At 42.4% G+C, this 21,987-nt stretch overlaps 1 protein-coding gene across 1 annotated transcript in view; it reads left to right on the top strand.

Moving 5' to 3' along the window:
- ArgRS-m (arginyl-tRNA synthetase, mitochondrial) overlaps nt 1-16,858 on the top strand; it is a 49,620-nt gene extending 32,762 nt beyond the window's left edge. The window contains exons 7-12 of the mRNA XM_076175234.1: nt 532-687; nt 6,117-6,796; nt 7,832-7,962; nt 8,467-8,615; nt 9,470-9,544; nt 13,936-16,858. Of these exons, the coding sequence (XP_076031349.1) occupies nt 532-687; nt 6,117-6,796; nt 7,832-7,962; nt 8,467-8,615; nt 9,470-9,544; nt 13,936-14,086 (1,342 nt within the window). The 3' untranslated portion in view covers nt 14,087-16,858. The remainder of the gene's footprint in view (nt 1-531; nt 688-6,116; nt 6,797-7,831; nt 7,963-8,466; nt 8,616-9,469; nt 9,545-13,935) is intronic.
- Nucleotides 16,859-21,987: the final 5,129 nt, after the last annotated feature.

Genomic DNA, 21,987 nt, shown 5'->3' with positions numbered 1-21,987 from the left:
CAATCCTCTATCCAAGTCAGCATTCTTGCTCTTAATTTCTTGATAAATTTTCCATCCTTCAGTGTTTGCATTTCTGTTTCCCCCCCTTTTTATTTTAGTTTTGTGCTTTGCAGTTCAGCCTCGTTATGTCAAAAAGCCATACAAATTAGGACAATACTGAGAAAGTAGTGGAGTGTCATGAAGTTGCACTCAATAGCCCAGAAGTTGCTTAGCAAACCCAAACCAACATGAATGAATTCATAGCTGGTAGTGAAGTTTATGTACTAGTGTGAGACTTTCTATATCATCAGCTGTAACACATCCCACTACCTGTGTGCATTCACAAGCAACATATCCATGAGTCTGGTATTCAGATGTCTTTTGTCACAGTGTTTAGCCTTTCAGAGATTTGTTAAATGTCCACTTGGTGTATGTGCAAGAGATAGTAGATTCTGATTACATTGAATGAAGTATTCCAGATGAAATTGTGTGTGCACTTCTTTAAGCAGGGTATTGCATTAATTTTTTATAAAGGTTTTTCTCTCATCACAGTTCACCAAATATTGCCAAACCCTTCCATGTGGGACATCTTCGATCTACCATACTGGGAAGTTACATTGCTAACATACATGAGGCAGTTGGACATGATGTAACTCGCATCAACTATCTGGGTGACTGGGGCACTCAGTTTGGTCTGCTCAAATATGGGTGAGTGTCTTTGACCTGTGTGTTTTTTTTTTTTTCCCTCTTCCACCTCTCCATGCTCCCCTTGTTCCCTTCCATCCTTCCAATTAATTACGTTATCCATTTTGCTCTATTGCACCTTCCATACTTCTTTCTGTTGCTTCCCCATTTCCTTTCCTTTTACATCCAGTTTGCTTTTTTTTTTCATCATTCTTTTGATACTCTTCCTCCTGCCCCACTGCACCCACCATATTTTTTCTTGTTCTCTTTTCTCTGCCTATCTTTGTTATTGGAATACTATTTCTCCATTCTCTTCTTGGGAGCAATTTTGTCCCAAGGTTAGTATGATTGTATGGTAATAATTGTCTTGCTGCATTGCTTGTGGCCTCAGCTGTGGGCAGGAGACAGGAATGACCTTTCATCCACTTGGAGCTAATATGAGAGGGAAGCAAATGGGTGGTAGATGGAAGTGGAATAGATGGGTTGAGGGTGTGTGTGTGTGTGTGTATATATATACACACACACACACATACATACACACACTTGGAACAAACTGGATAATGAAATAGTATGCGCAAAAACCATTCATGAGTTTAAAAGCAAACTAGACACTGCGAGATACAATGGCGGGACACCACGAGCATAGCTCCCCTTCCCACAAAATACAACTAGGTAAATAGACTAATTGCTTAAAGTTTTATGACTGGAATCTCACACATAGTGACCTGGAGTGACCTAGAGGTCATGGGTCTCCTGCAAGAGAGACCAGAAGCAATGAATTAATTGATCTCACATAGTGTTAGTTTTGTGGACATACTTCTAGTATGACCTAAGACCATAAATTTAGACAAATTTGGGCCACATCTTATCTGAAGGTCTGCTTATATTATCAAAATATACATCATTACATACCAAAGGCACTTTACCCTCTTTTCAGGGGAATAGCTAGGTCAAAGCATGTACCCACTTCATATACATTAAAATCTATTTAACCACTTCCATACGGTGACACCTATGTAGGCGTCATGAGGAGCAAGTGGGTACGCCATGATGCCGACATCGGCGTCTTGATTATATTTATTGTAGTAGTACCTATGTAACCTCCATTCTCTCTAAACTGGCTTCATCATATTTTCTATGGTTATCAAAATGCACGGGTGAAAGAGAACGAATGATTGAGCACTGACTTTATTTTTTATAATGCGATTATTATGACGCAACATCGCATGTCGGGCAGCTAATGCTGCCAGATGTGCGATGTGCCCCGGAGTGAAGAGGTTAATGCCCCTTCTATCTCAGTATCTTATGGATGAAGCATCATCCCTGTCCCACCACACTGCTTAGGATGAAGGGAATGCAACAAGATCCTGCAATTCTATAGCAGGGCTCAACAACTAGTATACAGTGTTATCCGTTCGAAGATGAGTCTGTGAGGAGTAGGGTTAATGTGCAGTAAAGCTAGAGGGGTAAACCAGCTTGTCAGTCCGTGCTGTAGAAGAACTGTGCCTCACTGCATTGTGTTTGATTCAAACAGTATGATAAGGCAGGAGTGGAAGACAGAGACCCTTTATCTTTATTTATTTTTTATTATTTATTTATTTATTTATTTACCCGTCTGGGGTATTGGCTGCTTGTTACTGTGGCAAAGTAGCATGCAGTCGATACTTTAGGGTCTATATGGGGCGCCCCTACGGACCAGAGCCACACATCATTTTGTCTATGATAGAAGAAATTCTGTTCATAGAGAAATGATGACACTTTTATACTACGACTGTCCCTCCGTTATGCTGTCCCCCAACCCCTTGTTGCTGTCCTGTACCATTTCTCTGAGTATTCTCTTTCTGTGATGGGGGAATTCCCTGTGGTGGGGGAAAAGAATACTGCCACCAAGTATCCCACTTGGATCGTAAGAGGCGAGAAGAAAGGGACGGGGAGAGGGACTAGGCATCCTTCTCCCTGTAGCCCCACGGGGCATATAACCTAAAAAGAAAAGTGAAGGCATAAGGGGTGCTGGAGGGCCTCGGGCCAGCACCCTAAGGTTTGGGTCTTTTAATGTGCGTGGATGTGGTACAGATGAGAGTGAAAGGGAAGAGATAGGTAGTATGTTTGTGAGAAGAAAGATGGATGTGTTGGCTTTGAGTGAGACTAAGTTGAAAGGGAAGGGTGAGTGTAAGTTTGGGAGTGTAAGTGGGAGGTTATCAGGAGTGAAGAGAGGGCGAGGGAGGGAAGGGGTGGCTATTCTAGTAAGTGAGGAGATAGGTAAACAGGTAGTGGAGTGGAAGGAGGTTTCCTCAAGGATAATGTGGATGAAGGTGAAACTGGGAAAGGAGATGTGGGTCTTTGTAAGTGCATATGGGCCTGGCAGTGAGAAGAACGTGGAAGAAAGGGAGGCCTTTTGGATAGATTTAAATGAGTGCATAGAGGGTTTAGGAAGAAATGTCAATGTAATAGTACTGGGAGACCTTAATGCTAGGGTGGGAAATGGTCTAATCGATGGAGTGGTTGGGAAGTGTGGAGTTCCAGGAAAGAATCGTAGTGGAGAGTTGATGGTGGAAATGTGTCTAGAAAGAGAGTTGATGATAGCAAATACAGTGTTTCGGAAGAAAGTCAAGCATAAATACACATGGGAGAGGGTGGTGGAGGGAAGGGTGGTAGATAGGGCGCTAATGGATTATGTAGTGGTAAATAGGATTATGATAGGAAGAGTTAAGGATGTACATGTGCTAAGGGGAGAGGGTGGGGGAATATCAGATCATTTTTCGGTGGAAGGTAAGCTGAGAGTGGAGGATAGATGGAGAAAGAGGAAAGGGACAAAAGGTAGGGAGGTTCTTAGAGTGAACTCCTTGAATGAAAAGGAAAAGGAGAAGGAGTACGAAAAGAAGCTGAAGGAGGAGTGGGAGGGAGTAAAGGATGGAGCAGAGATGGGTGTGGAGGAGGAATGGGGATGGTTCAAGGAGGGAGTCTTAAAGTGTGCAAGGATGGTGTGTGGAACAAGAAGGACAGGGGGAAATAGAAGAAAGGGTAGTGAATGGTGGGATGAGGAAACAAAGAAGGTTGTAGAAGAGAAGAAGCGAGCATTCACAGATTGGTTACAAAAGAGGACGGGGGAGTCATATGAGACGTACAAAGAAAAGAAAAGAGAAGTAAAGCAAAAGGTAAAGGAGGCAAAGAGGAGAGCAGATGTGAAATGGGGTAGGAGTATGACAGAAAATTTTGAAAGTAATAAAAATATGTTTTGGAAAGAAATTAAGAGAGGAAGAGGAGGCGAATCAAGTAGGGAAGAAAAGGTAAAAGGTACAGATGGAGAGATGATAATGGAAGAGATGGCAGTAAGGGGAAGATGGGCAGAATATTTTAGGGAGTTGCTAAATGTGAAGGAGGATAAGGAAGGAAAGATAGCTGCAGTGGGAAATGCGAAGAAAATGAGAGTGATGAGTGAGGAGAATGGAGGAGAAATAAGGAAGGATGAGGTAAAGGCAGTTGTAAAGATGATGAAAGCAGGTAAGGCACCTGGTCTGGATGGATGCCATGCAGAATGTCTGAAAAAGGGAGGTTCAGTGATGGTGGACTGGTTGGTGAGGATATTTAATGTTTGCTGGAGAGAGGGTAGAGTACCGGAGGACTGGAGAAGTGCCTGTATAGTTCCTCTTTACAAGGGAAAAGGGGACAAGTGTGAATGTAGTAGTTTCAGAGGGATTAGCCTGTTAAGTGTAGTAGGGAAGGCTTATGGGAGGATCTTAATTGAGAGGATTAGGAGAGGAACAGAAGGAGTAATTGGTGAGGAACAGTGTGGATTTAGGACGGGTAGAGGTTGTGTAGATCAGATCTTTGTGGTAAGACAGATATGTGAGAAAGCTATGGGAAAGGGGAAGGATGTTTTTTGGGCTTTTATGGATCTGGAAAAGGCTTATGATAGGGTAGACAGAAAGGCACTGTGGGAGGTTATGCAGATTTATGGGATAGGAGGAAAGCTTTTGGGAGCTGTCAAGAGTTTTTATGAGAGTAGTAGAGCTTGTGTCAGGATTAGAAATGGAGAGAGTGAGTGGTTTGAAGTAAAGGTGGGACTTCGTCAAGGATGCGTTATGTCGCCCTGGCTGTTCAACTTATACATGGATGGGGTGGTGCGAGAGGTGAATGCTAGGGTAGTGGGTCAGGGATTGGAGATGGTTAAAGAAAATGGAGAAAAGTGGGAGGTGAGCCAGCTGTTGTTTGCGGACGACACTGCGCTTGTGGCAGGGTCAGAGGAGGGATTGAGGAAGCTGGTGGCAGAGTTTGGGAGAGTATGTGATAGAAGAAAGCTAAAGATAAATGTGGGTAAAAGTAAGGTGATGAGATGTACAAGGGGTGAAAGTGGCAGTAGACTGGAAGTGAACATTAAGGGAGAGCGACTGGAGGAAGTGGATAGTTTTAGATACTTGGGTGCAAGTGTAGCAGGAAAAGGCGGAGTGAAGGTGGAGGTAGAATGTAGATTGAGAGAAGCGAGTAAATGCCTTGGTGGATTAAAGAGTGTAATGAGGAATAGACATTTGGGAATGGATGCGAAGGGGAGACTGTATGAAGGAGTGATTGTGCCAACAGCACTGTATGGGGCAGAAACGTGGAACATAAGAGAAGAAGAATGAGTTTGAATGTGTTTGAGATGAGGTGTCTGAGAAGTATGGTGGGGGTTACTAGGCTAGATAGAGTGAGAAATGAGGAGGTGAGGAGGAGAACAGGGGTGAAAAAGAATTTGGGAGATAGGGGTGATGAAAGAATATTAGGATGGTTTGGACACATGGAAAGAATGAGTGAAGAAAGACTAGTAAAAGAGGTATGGAAGGCAGATGTGGAGGGAGTGAACATGAGGGGACGTCCTAGGATGAGGTGGATTGATGGGGTGAAGGGGGCTTTGGGGAAGAGGGGAATGTCTGTTAAGGAAGGGAGAGGACGGAAGACAGAGGTGAGTGGAGAATGGTTGTATATGGATGATGTGATTGCATGAGGAGGAATGGGCGGGGGGGTGGGGGGTGGGGTAGTATGTGTGAGTAAATTTTGACGCAGCCCGAAGGGATTTCTCCCCGTCCTCTCCTTATATGCAAGGGGGGACGGAGAGGGGGGGTCGCCGATTAAATGAAGCGGCCTTGCTGTGGATGTGCTGTGTCTTGCGACACTGCTTCTGACCCAGGGCGGTGGGCAGGGTGCAGGGATGACCCGTCATCCAGGAGGTGCTCAGATGAGAGGGAGGGTGGGAGGGGTGTGGAGTGTATTTAGGGATGAAATGGGTGGGAGTGTTTTTATGCCTTTCCCTTTTTGGCTACCTCCCTTGGAAGGGGGAAAAAGCCTTGGTATATGTATGTATGTATTTTTTTATGTATAATTTTACCTGGACAACCCTCTTATAAGAAGTAGAAAGCCATAAGTACTATATGTATTTGTAAATTTGCTTTACCCCACCTCGTTTCTTTTTCCTACAGGTTCCAGAGGAGTGATTTGAGTCCATCAGATCTGAAGGATGATGCCACTCGAAAGTTGTATGAGGTATACGTTTGTGCAAATAAGATGGCAGAAGAAGATCCAGGTGTGTTAGATGAAGCACGGAGGATATTTAATCAAATGGAGAATGGAAGTAAAGATGAATTATCAATATGGCAGGTTTTCCGGGATGTCAGCATTCAAGAATTCAAAGAGCTATACAAGAAACTGAATATCACATTTGACAAATATGATGGTGAAAGTATGTACAGTGCAAACAAGTGTAAAGAGATAATTAGCATTCTTGATGAAAAGGGCATTCTAACCCAGCTCCCAGATGGGAGGAAAGTGTATGAATTGACTCCTAAGCAAAGGATAACAGTGGTCAAAAGTGATGGGTCGTCCATCTACCTTTCTCGTGACATTGCTGCTGCCATAGACAGACAGCAGCGCTATAGATTTGACAAACTTTACTATGTCGTAGATAATAGCCAGTCAGATCATTTTGTAGGATTATTTAGGATTTTGAAACATATGGGCTACAAATGGGCAGAAGGAATGCATCACGTAAAGTTTGGACGCATCCGAGGAATGAGCACAAGGAAAGGAACGGTAGTTTTCCTGCAAGACCTGTTACAAGAAGCTAAGGAACTTATGATTCAGAAGCAGCATGATTCCACAAGTAAGTGTTACTGTGTGAGCTGGTGTTGAACATTTTTGTTTTAGTGGCATTCAGTTGTTTTTGGCAGATTCCAAGGAGAAAGTGAAACGGTTGGTGACTGAATTTGAAAGAATGTGTGAGAGGATCAATCAGTTTGTTGCCTTGGTCTTTCTTGCAGAAGACCTGTGGCCTCCAGGAAAGTGGCACCAGAACTCCAGTGGTCCAGCCTCCTGCAGGCTGGACACAGCAGCACCAGTGTAATGCCGGCCATACACTATCATGTACACCTGACAGGTACGCCTGAAAAGTTATGCCTGTCAGGTATACCTGATACCTGAGGAGCACACACACTCTTCATGCATACCTGTCAAGTTTGTCAGTTTGCCATGGATTCTCGAGAAGATGAGTTGTACTTTCTCTCATTATCTCAGGCGACCTGACAACTGATCGAATTTTCATCAGTTGTCAGGTCGCCTGAGAGGCTAGTTTTTCCCGCCATACACTATCAGGTATACCTGACAGGCGTGACTGTTCAGGCATACCTGTCAGGTGTACATGATAGTGTATGGCCGGCCTTAGAGGAGAAAGTAGAGAGTGAATGTGGGCAAAAGTAAAGTGGTGAGATACGATATATTGCTGTCTGGACAGGGTAAGAACAAGACACTGCAGAGTAAGGCATGTCTGCAGAGCACGGTATAGGGGGTGCAAAAGATCAGAGTGAGTGAAGGAAGATTGTGAATGGGTGAAATGGTGACATGGCATAAAGGGATTTTTTCATTTGCTCTATTAATTGTGGAGTGGATGAAGAGAGGGGATTGCTCTATAATGAACCAGTAGGGTAAAACTGCTCTGGCTTTTAGACCCCACAGTGGAAAGACTTTGTCTCACTGCATTGCTTTCAACCTGAACAGTGTGGCAGGGAACAGGGATGACTATTTATCCATAGGATACTGAAATAGGTTTTAATGTATGAAATGGGTGTGTACTGTAATTCAGCTACCCTGCTAATGAGAGAGAAAGGGCCTAGGTTTTATATATATTACTTATCCTTAATAGCAACACCAGAGAATGTTCTGTCTCACAGTGAAGAAACGGCTGGCCAAGTTGCAGTGTCTGCAGTTATGATAGCAGACATGAAGCAAAGAAGGCAAAGAGACTATGATTTCTCTTGGGATAAAGTTTTGCAGGTGAGAACTAATATGAATGGAATGGACAGTTGAAACTGATGTGATATTTGTATTAATATGAACTGAGATAAATATACATACATACATACATACATATAACAAGGCTTTTCCCCCTTACAAGGGAGGTAGCCAAAAAGGAAAAGGCATAAAATCATTCCCACCCATTTCATCCCTGAATACACTCCACACCCCTCCACCCTCCCTCTCATCTTAGCACCTCCTGGATGACGGGTCATCCCTGCACCTTGTCCACTGCCCTGGGTCAGAAGCAGTGTCGCAAGACACAGCACATCCACAGCAAGGCCGTTTCATTAAATCGGCGACCCCCCATCTCCATCCACCCTTGCAGAAAAGGAGAAGACGGGGAGAAATCCCTTCGGGCTGCGTCAAATTTTGCTCACACATACTACCTCACCCCCCATCCCCCCGCCCATTCCACCTCATGCATCACAACATCATCCATATACAACCATTGGAAATATTAATTTGTTTATTTTGGCACAGGCACAAGGTGACACAGGTGTGAAGCTTCATTATGTGCACTCACGACTTTGTAGCCTTGAGCAGAATTGTGGTGTAAACTTCAATCTTGAGGCAGATCTTTCAAGTATAACGGAGCCGTCTGCCCTAGCCTTGATCAGAGAGATTGCAAGGTAGTGATACATTATTATTGTAGCCTTGAGCAGAATTGTGGTGTAAACTTCAATCTTGAGGCAGATCTTTCAAGTATAATGGAGCCATCTGCCCTAGCCTTGATCAGAGAGATTGCAAGGTATTGATACATTATTATATTGAGTCCCATGTATTGATGTACAATCACTCATGGATCTATTGCCCCAGGTCTCTCTTGCAGGAGACTCATAGCCCCCAAGTAACCAGCAACAGCCATTTAATGGGCCCATATGTCAATGAAGGAAGAAATATTATGTTATTGTTGTTAAGGGATAGTTAATGCAGGGCAGTGTAGGATAACATGATCAACGTCTTCTGTATGATGGCTGCATCTAGTGTTGGTACTAGATTAGAGCTGGATGGTGCCTGAATGCAAGCATGCTTGTATGGTTCCTACTTCTCTTCACAGGGATTTTTCTGTGGGATTAATATCAGAGGGTTTGGTGGAGTATTGCAGAAAACAGACACACTGTACTCCAGCTGCAAACACTGCATGTAGGACACAAAGCTCTATACCATACATTACCCATTCTTAAGGCAATACATACAACAGTACAGAAGTTCTTCTCTAAGTGATTTGTGTGCTAATATGAGGGCTGTTACCCAATACTAAGTTTAGGGCTCTGGGTTGGAAAAGAGACAACAGATTGAGAATGAGAGGCTACAGAGAGCAGACACTTAATTGACCTCGCACATATTTTGATAGAAAATTTTATGTATATGGAGTGCAGATTGCTAGATATTTATGAATTGTTGATGTAACTTTATACTCTTGTATAAATATCCTTTTTGTATATATAATCTGTAAGTAAACAAATTTATTTCTGTTCTTCAGATTTGATGAAATTGTATGTGGCAGTTTAAAAGAGTTGGAACCTTGTATTCTAGTCAACTACCTCTTTAGGTTTAGGTAAGTTTAGAGTGATTGTATTTGATGACCAATGCCATAGTGACCAATGATGTAAATCTGCAAGTGATGGTCTTGTACATACATACATATACCAAAGGCTTTTTCCCCCTTACACGGGGGGATAGCCAAAAAGAAAAAGGCATAGAAACCACTCCCACCCAGTCCCTTTCCTATATATTCCACTCCCCTCCACCCTCCTCCCTCTTATCTTGGCACCTCCTGGATGACGGGTCATCCCTGCATCCTGTCCACTATGCATGTATTATGTATTAAGAATTGAGTGAGAGTTGTGGAGGTAATGCAGAGGATGTGGGGTGAGGAAGTTGGCAGATAGATGAATCAGTGCTGGGATGGTTTGGGCATATGGAAAGAATGAATGAGGAATGATTAGCGAAGAGAGTGGAATGCAGAAGTGGGTGGAGTGAACCTGAGAGGAAGACCAGGAGTGGGGTAGATGGATGGAGTGAATGGGGCTTTGGATACACTTGGAACATTTGTAGAGCAGGAAAGAGAGTGAAAAAGATATGAGTGGGTGGATGAAGGGATGACACAGTCTAAAAGGATGTTCTCATCTACTTCATACATACATACATACATATAGCAAGGCTTTTTTTTTCCCTTACCAGGGGGGTAGCCAAAAAGGACAGGGCACAAAAACATTCCCACCCATTTCATCCCCGAAAACACTCCACACCCCTCCACCCTCCCTCCCATCTTAGCACCTCCTAGATGACGGGTCATCCCTGCACCCTGTCCACTGCCCTGGGTCAGAAGCAGTGTCGCAGAACACAGCACATCCACAGTAAGGCCGCTTCATTAAATCGGCGACCCCCCTCTCTCCGTCCCCCCATATAAAGGAGAGGACGGGGAGAAATCCCTTCGGGCTGCGTCAAAAATTTTTGCTAACAGACACTACCTCACCCCCATTCCCCCGTCCAATCCACCTCATGCATCACAACATTTTCCATATACAACCATTCTCCATTCACCCCTGTCTTCTGTCCTCTCCCGTCCTACCTCAACCGACATACCCCTCTTCCCCAAAGCCCCCTTCACCCCATCCATCCATCTCATCCTAGGACGTCCCCTCATGTTCATTCCCTCCACATCTGCCTTCCATACCTCCTTTACTAGTCTTTCTTCACTCATTCTTTCCATGTGTCCAAACCATCCTAATACTCTTTCATCCACCCTATCTACCAGCTCCCTATCTACTTCATTGATATGATTATTGTTTTCTCTCTTAGATTTTTAACAGGCTTATGATAGGATAGACAAGAAGGCACTGTAGGAGGTATTACAGATATATGGGATTGGAGGAAAGCTGTTAAGAACAGTCAAGAGTGTTTATGAGAGTAGTAGAGCCTGTGTTAGAATTAGAAATGGAGAGGTGAGTGGTTTGAGGTAAAGGCAGGACTTGGCCAGGGATGTGTCATGTTGCCATAGCTGTTGTATTTATTCATGAATGGGGTGGTGGGAGAAGTAAAGGCAAGGGTAATGGATCGGGGGTTGGAGATGGTTAACCACTTCAGTACGGGACTTAAATCCCGCGGGCAGCAGCCAATGCCAGCCGTATGACGTAACGTAATAATATTCGCATCATAAAATATAGTCACGGCTTATGTCGATCGTTCTCTCTTTCACCCGCGAATTTTGAAAACCACAGAGAATGGGATTCAGGGCGGATTTGGGAGAATGTAAAAACACAGGGGCGACTACAATAAATATAATCAAGACGCCGATATGGCAGCGTCGCGAATCCTTTTGCTCCTCATGACGCCTACGTGTGCGGCACCGTATGGAAGGGGTTAAAGAAAGTGGAGAAAAATGTGAGATAAACCAGCTGTTGTTTGCTGATGACACTGCATTTGTAGTAGGATCAGAGGAGGGAGTGAGGAAGTTAGTGACAGAGTTTGGGAAGGTGTGCAAAAGAAGAAAGTTGAAGATAAATGTGGGTAGAAGTAAGATGATGAGATGTACAAGGGGAGAGGATGGCAGCAAATTGGAAGTGAGTATTAAAGGAGAGAGGCTGGAGGAAGTGGATAGCTTTAGATACTTGGCTGCAAATGTGGCAGGAAAGGGAGGAGTGGAGGTGGAGGTAGAATGTAGATTGAGAGAAGCAAGTAAATGCCTTGGGGGATTAAAAAGTGTAATGAGAAATAGACATTTGGGAATGGATGCTAAGAGGAGGGGTGATTGTGCCGACAGCACTGTATGGGGCAGAAACATGGAACATAAGAGAGGAAGAGTTTAAATGTGTTTGATATGAAATGTCTGAGAAGTATGGTAGGGGTTACTAGGCTGGATAGAGTGAGAAACGAGGAGGTGAGGAGGAGAGTGGGGGTAGAAAAGGATTTGGGAGATAGAGCTGATGAAAGAGTGTTGGGATGGTTTGGACGCATGGAAAGAATGAGTGAAGAAAGATTAGTAAAAGAGGTGTGGAAGGCAGAGGTAGAAGGAGTGAACATGAGGGGGCAACCAAGGATGAGATGGATGAATGGGGTGAAAGGGGCACTGGGAAAGGGGGCGATGTATAAGATAGGGGTAAAGGGAGAATGGTTGTGTATGGATGATGCTGTGATGCAAGGAAGGGTGTGGGTGGGGGATGGGATGGTGAAGGAGTGTGAATGATATTTTGATCAGCTTGAAGGGATTTCTCCCCACCTCTTTTCCTGCATGAGGGGACGGAGGGGTTGTTGCCGATTAAATGAAGCGGCTTTGCTGTAGATGTGCTGTGTCTTGCTGCATTACTTGTGACCCAGGGCAGCGGGCGAGATCCAGGGATGACCTGTCATCCAGGAGGAGCTAAGAAAAGAGGGAGGTAGGGATGGTGAATGAGAGTGGAGTATGTGGGGATGAAATGGGTGGGAGTGGATTTATGCCTTTGACTTTGGCTACCTTCCTTGTAAGGGGAAGGCCTTGGGATACGTGTGTATGTAAATTTTTTAATTTGCTGATATTCATAAACTATTCGCAGGCATCAAGATTGAGAGATTTATTGATGTTGGGTTAGTGCATTACCATTTCATGCAGGCGCAGATACAAGGGGGGGGGGTGGCCTTGGGATATGTATGTATGTGAATTTTTTAATTTGCTGATATTCATAAACTATTCGCAGGCATCAAGATTGAGAGATTTGTTGATCTTGGGTTAGTGCATTACCATTTCATGCAGGCGTGATACAAGGGGGGCCCAGGGGGCCCGGGCCCTCCCCCACGCCCCGAGTATGGTACACTCATCTCGAGCTTGATTCTCCTTGGATAAACACTTTTTAGTGCGAATTTATGATTTGAATTATATTTGTGAATTATGTATGATTTAACATACAATTACAAGCAAAACAGACTTAGGTTTCTGGACCAATCTCCAAGCCAACAGCATTATTCTTGGGGTTAAAGTATCGGCGTTTTTCAAGTATTGGTTATCGCTGATCAGTTCGCCCCCCCCCCCCAATAACATTCCTGGATCCGCACCTGATTCCATGTCCTGTATATGCACATATATACCAGAAGGCCTTTTACCCCTGATGTAGAGGTGACCAAGTCAAAGCATACACCCACCCACACTCCTCCCACACCCATTCATTGCCCCTCTCATCCTGGTAATGTATGGATAAAGCGAGAGGTGATGAATGGGTTTTGGATTGGTGTCAACTGGGTATTTGCTTTGATGCAGCCACCCTCTTGTAAAGGGGGAAAGCCTTTTTGATGTGCATGTACAGCTGCACAGAAAACTATCGTTAGTAAATCACGCTAATCATTTTGACACAAAACAACGAAACTATTTGAGACAAGTTGAAGTCTCCATCGGAAATATGATTATCATGTCATAGTGAATCCATATGAACTCCGGAACTATTATTCGATTCATATTCATTCAGAAGGAATTCGAACAATTCGAACCCCAGAAATACCAACCCTTCGGTATCATAAGGTTATGTTCATTAGCGAATGTTTCGACACCCCTACTAACGATAGTTTTCTGTGTAGCTGTACATGATGTGAAATGGTAGGATATTAATCCAAGATAAAGAAGTTTCTCAATTTTGAAACTTATGAATAGTATATGAACTACTGCCAGCAAATGTACATGCACAGCTCATAAATTGTGAAGCCATTGGTGTAAGAAAAACAAATATATGGCATCTTATACCCTAATGTTTAGGTAACCCTTTGGAAAGAGATTTAATTATGTAATATTTGTAATAGCTCATTTTAGGGTCATTTCATATCCTTTAATGATGACATGGATAAATTGTACCCAGGAAAGAATGGAGTAATAGCTATATACTCTATCCATGTAGATACAAAGTGGTTGTATTTTAGAATTATCCATTTGCAGAATTTGAGTCATACAGTTCAGTGCTTATGATGTAATTTTCTTTCTTTCAGTGGCTTAGTAAATAAAGCTTTGCAGCAGCTGACGGTTAAGAATGCTCCGAAAGAAGTGGGTGAAGCGAGACTGCTTTTGTTCTTGGCTGCACGACATTGTCTAGCAGCTGGAATACAAATTCTGGGTCCTCAACCGCTGGAACAAATGTAATCAGTTTTAAAAAAATAATTTATGCCTGTGAGAATGTCGTAGTAAAGAAGCAAGTTTTCTTGTTCTCGGAATATTCGGATGTAGAAAGTAGTGACATAAGGCAGGGTAAACTAGCTCAGGTTGTCAGGCCTTGCTGTGGAAGAGCTCTGCCTTTCTGCATTGCCTTTGACCCAAGCAATGTGATGGGGTGTTGAATGGGTTTCGATTGTGTATAAAGTGAATGTATGCTTTCCTACTTCATCTGTAAGATGGAAAGGGCTCTTGGTGTGGATGTGCATAATTGTAGTACAGTGAGACCTCTCATTAACAGATGTTAATTAGCTGTATTTGCGGTGTTTTTGCCGTGTTTTCGGTGTTTTGGAGTGGTTTTCGGGTGGCATAGTGATTGCATGCACTAAACAACAGCACCAAAAACACCAAAAACACAGCGAAAACACCGCAAACACAGCTAATTAATGTCCGTTAATGAGAGGTTTCACTGTATACAAGAAAGGAGCCCGTCTTCTCCTTTTCTGCATGGGGGGATGGAGAGGGGGGGTCGCCAAATTTATGAAGCGGCCTTGCTGTGGACGTGCTGTGTCTTGCGACACTGCTTCTGACCCAGGGCAGTGGACAGGATGCAGGGATGACCCGTCATCCATGAGGTGCCAAGATGGGAGGGAGGGAGGAGGGTGGAGGGGAGTGAAATATATAGAAAATGGAATGGGTGGGAGTGGTTTCTATGCCTTTTTCTTTTTGGCTACCCCCCCCATGTAGGGGGAAAAAAGCCTTTGGTATATGTATGTAAGAAAGGTGCGCTCTGTCTTTTACTCTCTAATTGTATATACATACATATACCAAGGGCTTTTTCCCCCCTTACAAAGGAGGTAGCCAAAAAACAAAGGCATAAAAATCATTCCCACCCGTCCCATTCCATCCCAATACACTCCACTTCCCTCCACCCTCTACCCTCCCTTTTATCTTGGCACCTCCAGGATGATGGGTCACCTCTGTATCTTGTCCACTGCCCTGAGTCAGAAGCAATGTCGCAAGACACAGCACATCCACAGCAAGGCTGCTTCATTAAATCGGCGAACCCCCCCCCCTCTCTGTCCCCTCATGCAGGAAAGGTCCTTTCCACCCCAATTAGGTGGTGGTTAAATCTGAGCATATCCATCCTCTACCCATTAATCTGAAAGCCCATTTGTTGTCCTTCCTATCTTAGCTCTGTGTAGATGAAAGGATATCTTCGTTCCCTATTCATTGCTCAGGGCAGAGGCAATGCAGCAAGACTCAGCACCTTTACAATGTCCTTTTAGTTTAAATTGGTTTACCCCCACCATCAAAGAATCTAAAGGGCAGACCATTCACAATTACACTCCACTTGTACTCGTCTCTCACCCTCTCCCTTCCCTCCTCAACAGACATTCCTTTTGTCCCCAGTCCCCCTTTCACAATGGACCATTCAATTTCTCATCCATTCACAACTGCTGTATCTATCAATCTAAATACCAAGGGCTTTTTCTCCCTTATTATGGAGAAGTACTCAAGTCAAAAGGCATGCACCCACTCCCATCCACCACCCTCTCATCATAGCTCCTTGTTGATGAAAGGTCATCCCTGTCTCCTGCCTACTGCTCTGGGTCAGAAGCAATGCAGCAAGATGCAGTACATCCACAGAAAGGCTGCCTCACTCTTCACAACTCGCATTTATCTTGTACCTGTACCTTCCATATTCCATCAAGTTAACTCCATCTGTCTTTGCTTTCCATGATCTTTTTTCTAGTCTTTCCTCACTCATTCTTTCCATATGCTCAAACCTTTCATTCAACCCTATTTCCATGTTCTCTTTTCATGCCTGCTCTCTGCCTCACCTCATTTCTTACTCTGTCCATCTATGTAACCCCCGCCATACTTCTTAAACACTGTATCTCAAACACATTAAAGTTCTTCCATAATGCCTTCCTTAAATTACAAGACTTTGCACCATGTAGTGTTGTGGGCACAATCGCCTTTCATACAGTCTTCTCTGCATTCATCCCCAGATATCCATTTCTTGTGACACTTCTCATTTCCCTAAAACATTTGCTTGCTTCTCTTATGCACAAAATTCTGTAACTAATGAGTTCACAGGGTAGAGTTCACAAGCTTTTGAGTATCTTCCAGCAGCTTAGAAATGTGAGCAGGGTTTATGAAGAGGTCTGGGGAAGGTCATCCATCGAGGAGCAGCTGCATAGATATGTGGTGTGCAGATTCTCATTATATGATGGGGTGGGTCCTCATTATCCCTCAAGGAGCAGCTGCATAGATATGTGGTGTGCAGATTCTCATTATATGATGGGGTGGGTCCTCATTCAACACCACAGGTGCAGGAACATTAGCAACACCTGAACTAATCTTGACTCCCTTTTGGAATGATATGTGACGTTTTTCATGTTTTTACATGTGTATATGCATAGGTGCGGGGTGGATGGCGGATTCAACATCAAGCGGCATACTAGCTCTTGTGGCAAGCTTTGACTTAGCAATCTCCTTTATAAGGAGGAATAGACCTTTTGATATGAGTGTATATATGTATATAGAGTTGATGAATATTTTGTTTTAGAATTAGATTTAAGTGAATGATTTTGTAAAAAAAAAATTCTCTTATTTATATTTTATAATTTTTATTACATTGAAATACAGTTGTGTAATATATGAATCAGATGTTTAATTATTTGTGAATAATGTACTTTGTTTTTATCATTGTAAACTGTTGTCATTAAACTATGATGGCCTCTATATTTATTTATACATGTTGTATCATGTGTAACCTTTTGACTGGTAGAGACTTCCTTCAGTGAAATAAAACTGGTTGGGTATTGTTTTGAAACGCTTTTAAAACCCAGTTTTTTGTCATCATCCTGTTGATGAAATATGCTTGGATCTAGTACAGAAAGGGAATGAATTATATTGGTAAGATTTCTATGTGGTCCACCTATTTGTGTAATGTGGGTCGAGGTGATGGCAGTCTGAACCCTGGCACCAGCGAGTTGAACCAAGGGCATGGTTCATTAAATTCCATACTACAAAGTCCTCTGTAAAGGACACTGTCTTAGCCTCCTGATAGGGTCAAGCTTGTGACTGAATCACAAAGAAAGGTGCAGTATATGGCACAATTTCATTAATCATACATACATATACCATACATATACATATACCTCCCTTACAAGGGAGGTAGCCAAAAAGAAAAAGGCATAAAATCATTCCCACCCATTCCATCCCTAAATACACTCCACTCCCCTCCCATCTTAGCACCTCCTGTAGCTCACCTTATATTTTTTGCCTCAAGATCTTGAATGCTGCTTGACATTAACTTAATTCTTTGAATATGTAACTTAATTTGTAAGTATATTTTATCCATCACCAGTCCATCTAGCCAATGGGCTAAAACCCATTCCAATTAACCTTTTGAATACCTAACTTAGTTTATATGCTTATTTGCTCTGCTACAAGGCAATTTTATTCAACTGAGGAAAGCACCAGGAAACCAGAGGGTTAATTGAAACTTTGTTCCTATGCTATTTGATATTAGCATCATTCTTAAAAGTTTCAATTAACCTTTTGGTTCCTGGTGTTTTCCTCAGTTGAATAAAATCAATTTGTGGCAGATAAAATAAGTATATAAATGAAATTAGATCGTCAAAGGGTTAATCAGAACGGGTTTTAACCCATTGGCTAGATTGCCTGATGGTGGCCAAAATAAACATACAAAATAAGTTGCATATTCTGGATTCAATATCAAGTGACATACTAGCTCTTGTGGCAAAATATATAAAGTGAGCTATTGATGAAAAGGAAGCTCGCTGACTGAGCAGGTTGTTAGGGCACTGTTACTTGCAACGAAAGTCAAGGGGATGTCAGTTCGAAAACTGCCACCAGTGAAGTTGAACCAAGGGGATGGTTCATTACATTCCATGCTACAAAGTCCTCTGTAAGGGGTACCATCCTAGCCTCCCGATAAGGGGAAGTTTGTGATGTTAAATCATATCATCATTAATGAAACTGTGCTATATACTAGACCTTTGTGATTCAGTTTTAACCCATTCAACTCCGATGACAAGATGTCTTGTCATTTGGTCAAATAAAACAAAAAAATCATAAAACACCAAAATGTTTGATCAAACACCAGAAGAATATGACGTCAATCCTCGCTTCGCTCGCAGCGAAGCGAGGACTGACGTAATATTTTTCTGGTGTTTGATCAAACATTTTGGTGTTTTATGATTTTTTTGTTTTATTTGACCAAATGACAAGACATCTTGTCATCGGAGTTGAATGGGTTAAGTCATGAACTCCCCCTACCAGGAGGCTAGGATGGTGCCCCTAATAAAGAACTTTGTAGTGTGGAATTTAATTAACAATGCCCTTGGTTCAACTCGCTGGCACCAGATACTGGACCGCCATCACCTTGACCTCCACTGCAGGTAGTGAAGCTGTAACCTGCTCATCTAGCAAGCATCCATCATGTTGCTACCAATAGCACCCCAAAGGATAACTGTGATAACAGCTTGAGTTTGGCAGTCTTGCAACTAGTAACAGTCAACATTCAAAATATTCGCTACCGAGGTATACTAAGGAGATAAATAGAATATATTGTTTCTAGCTAGAATAAAAGAAAAGGTGTCACTCAGTACAGAGGTTTACTAGAGGCAAGTTATAATGCTTCCTCCAGTGGATACAGTGTCGAAATGAGCAGGTGATTGAGTTTGATTCCCTAAGCCTGCTGTGTGCTATGACATATTGGTTCCAAACAGCCCTGGCCAAGCAGGGAGGCAACCCAAACATATACATATATAAAAGAGGCTGCAACTGACAGGGATTTGCCTTACCAGGGGTTTCTCACTTCCCACTGCATATGAGTGAGATGGTAAGTTCCTCTACTGACAGGTTGCCACCGAGATAAATGAAAGTGAGATGAAATGAAAAAGCTTAGAGGGAACCATAGTGAAAGGAACAATGACATAAGGTATGGAGGGTTGAACAACCAGACATTTTGTGTATTTACAAAGGATTACAAAGGTGGAGCATGCCGACAGGAGACCTTTTGGTCCATAACTAGGTCAGGTGAAAACAAAAGGTAAGCTTTCAATAAGTATTTCAGTCCGAGCTCTTTTATGTCTGTATTTTTTAACCCAACATTTTCTATGTTTATCATTCCTCTACTAAACCACTCTCTTTTGTGAAAACCAATTGTAAACTTTAATTTATTATTTCAGTCTGGGTTGATAACTCTTGACATACCTCATCATTCTCTACCACCTTTGAGATCCCTTCCCTGTGTCTCAGTTTGTCAATAATAAGCTTGTAGAACAACTCTGGTTCACCTCCACATTTAACAATGATACCCTTTTGACTCTTTTCAGAATTTTTCATAATAATTTCTAACTTGTTTGTATTCTTCCTGAGTTCTGTTGGTTCCTATCTTTCTCAAGCCATGTCCTAAATTTCTTTAGCTCTCACAATTCTTACTGAACCAATCTTTTTTATGAATCTCCTTGCCATAGCTCTCTCTGAGGGAGCTATAGGTCAACCTAGGGGCTGTGACTATATGATTTGAGAACATACATTTCCTGTAAGAGAAACTGAAGGCAAATGAGTAAAGTATCACTTGTCTAGCTCTCTTGGATCAGTCCTGTAAAGGTCTGAGGCAATGCAGTATGATAATTAATTCACCATTGTAACAACTCGTTAGCTTTCTTAGGTGTAAGGATCTTATACAATATGTAAGTTTTTGTAAAACTTTATTCAATCCTATACATGCAACAAGTAAATATATAAGATCATATTCAATCTTTGCCTTAACTTCTCATGGGATAATCTTACAGAAAGCAGGATACCTAGTTCCATCATTGTGTCCCATTTTGCCACCTTTTATGGCTGGCATAGGATACATGGTGGCAGAATTCTTTCCTCCCACAAACATAGGAGATAATCTGTATCTCAGTCTCCTCACCAGCTCTGGGTGGGGTGAAAGGGGCATCAAGAAAAAAGGGAATGTTATTAAGCAAGGAAGGGGTGGGGGGTAGGGGGTGCATGTGTGTGAATGATATTTTGATGCAGCCTGAAGAGATTTCTCCCCATCTTTTTTTCTGCATGAGGGGATGGAAAGGGGGGTCACCTATTAAGTGAAGCAGCCTTGCTGTGGATGTAGTGTGTCTTGCTACATTGCTAGGGTTGCCATATCTGAACACACAAAATCCAGGACACATGATCCCAGCAGCTCCACTGAACACACACTTTGGGCCTTTGGTGTAATCTAACTGAGTGAGTTTATCCTTCTGAAAGAATGCATGTGATCGTGAGAAATCAGATTTTTGTTGCCTGACTGTTCATTGTTCTCTTTGGTTGTGAATAGTGTGAATACAGGGATAATTCTTTTTGCTATGGAGAGCACTCAAGTCACCCATGCACTTCGTTATCTCAGTACACAGATAGCACGCACCGACGTATAATGCGCATGCCCGATCGCATTTGTCTATAGCGCAGTTTTACCTCTGTATTTATATCATGTGAACGAGGTTACATGGAGAAGTATTTTTCATTGGCTAGAGCCACCGCTGGGAAATATGTTGATTTGTCACTAAATTAAGTGTCAGTTTAGGCATCAATCAGGACACAACTAAGAAAAAGTCGGAACTACATGTACCGGTATATGACTCATGTTGTGCGTTGGTCCCTTATTACTTTGTAGCTTAGTTTGGAAATATGATCTAAAAAAGTTTATTGAAAGTAAAATATACAGAAAAATTTTGGGATTTTTACAGAAAATGTTCATTTTAAATCTTGAGGAAATAATTCGTCTTTACCATTTTTTTTTTAATTTAATACTGAAACAAACTACAGACTGTTTCGTTTTAGCTTTGAACCTGCAAAGACAGTGGTGAAATAGGACAGTCTCTCATCGAGGTGACGTTTAGTTAATATAACTCCCGAAAGAGGGTGTTGTAGTCAGGTGTTTGACACAATTTTATGAACGGCCGCAACGGAATTTGTACCATACCTAAAGTGAAGCAACAAAGCCAACAAAAAATTCAAACTGAGATGCTGTGAACATGGGCAAATATCATAAATATTGATCATGTTTCATGGTGTTTAGGCCTATTTAAACATGAAAAATAAGATTCGATAGATACCTACCTATACCAAATATTTATATACGGTAGCCCATGCTGGCTTATTCTTTCATGTCACCATGGCTGTTCTTCTTGTTCTCACGGAATGTCACGGAGAAGTGTGCCTCCCGACTTTGTGACGGCCAACATCGTCACGTTGTTGTGAAAAAAAAGTTACACACAGCCGCAGAATTTTTATTGTAGGCCGTAGATAATGCGCACCACCGGATAACGCGCACCTCCCATTTTTAGGCCCTTCCAACGGAAAAAAGTCACGCACTATACGCCGGAAAATACGGTACTAATCTTGACATTACATATATATATAATCTGAAGATGTAATATATGAAAGTACTTACTGTCTACAAGTTTCTCTTCTGTGGTTATTTTGCATTTTCTTATCATGGTGATGTGATTGCTTGCACTTGTATCATTCCCAAATCATTTTTTAATTACTGTGGGAAGTTGGTCTTGTGATAAAAAGAATGACTTAAGAGCAAGAAACATCTGTATCAGCCTTGTGATGCCAGGAAATAGTGACAGACAGTGAGTTTTACTATGGGAGAGGAGCCTTCTGTACTCAACCCAAGAAACAGAATACAGAGAAAAGGGCAGAAAAGGAGACTGAAACAAGAGTACAGGCATCATGTGCAAAGTGAGAGAAGGGTAGCTGCCGCAATCAAGCAAGGGAAGGAGTCTGAATTGGACGAGGATGACACAAGAACTTTAGCTGAGATTAGAGGGGTTAGGGACGTTAAGCATCGCAGT

Source organism: Oratosquilla oratoria, chromosome 37 (assembly GCF_046742065.1).
Source record: "Oratosquilla oratoria isolate Oo_2021 chromosome 37, ASM4674206v1, whole genome shotgun sequence".
In the NCBI taxonomy this organism is placed as follows: Eukaryota; Metazoa; Arthropoda; class Malacostraca; order Stomatopoda; family Squillidae; genus Oratosquilla; species Oratosquilla oratoria.
Note: the sequence above shows the minus strand (reverse complement) of the source record. Positions and strands in the feature narration are given on the sequence as shown.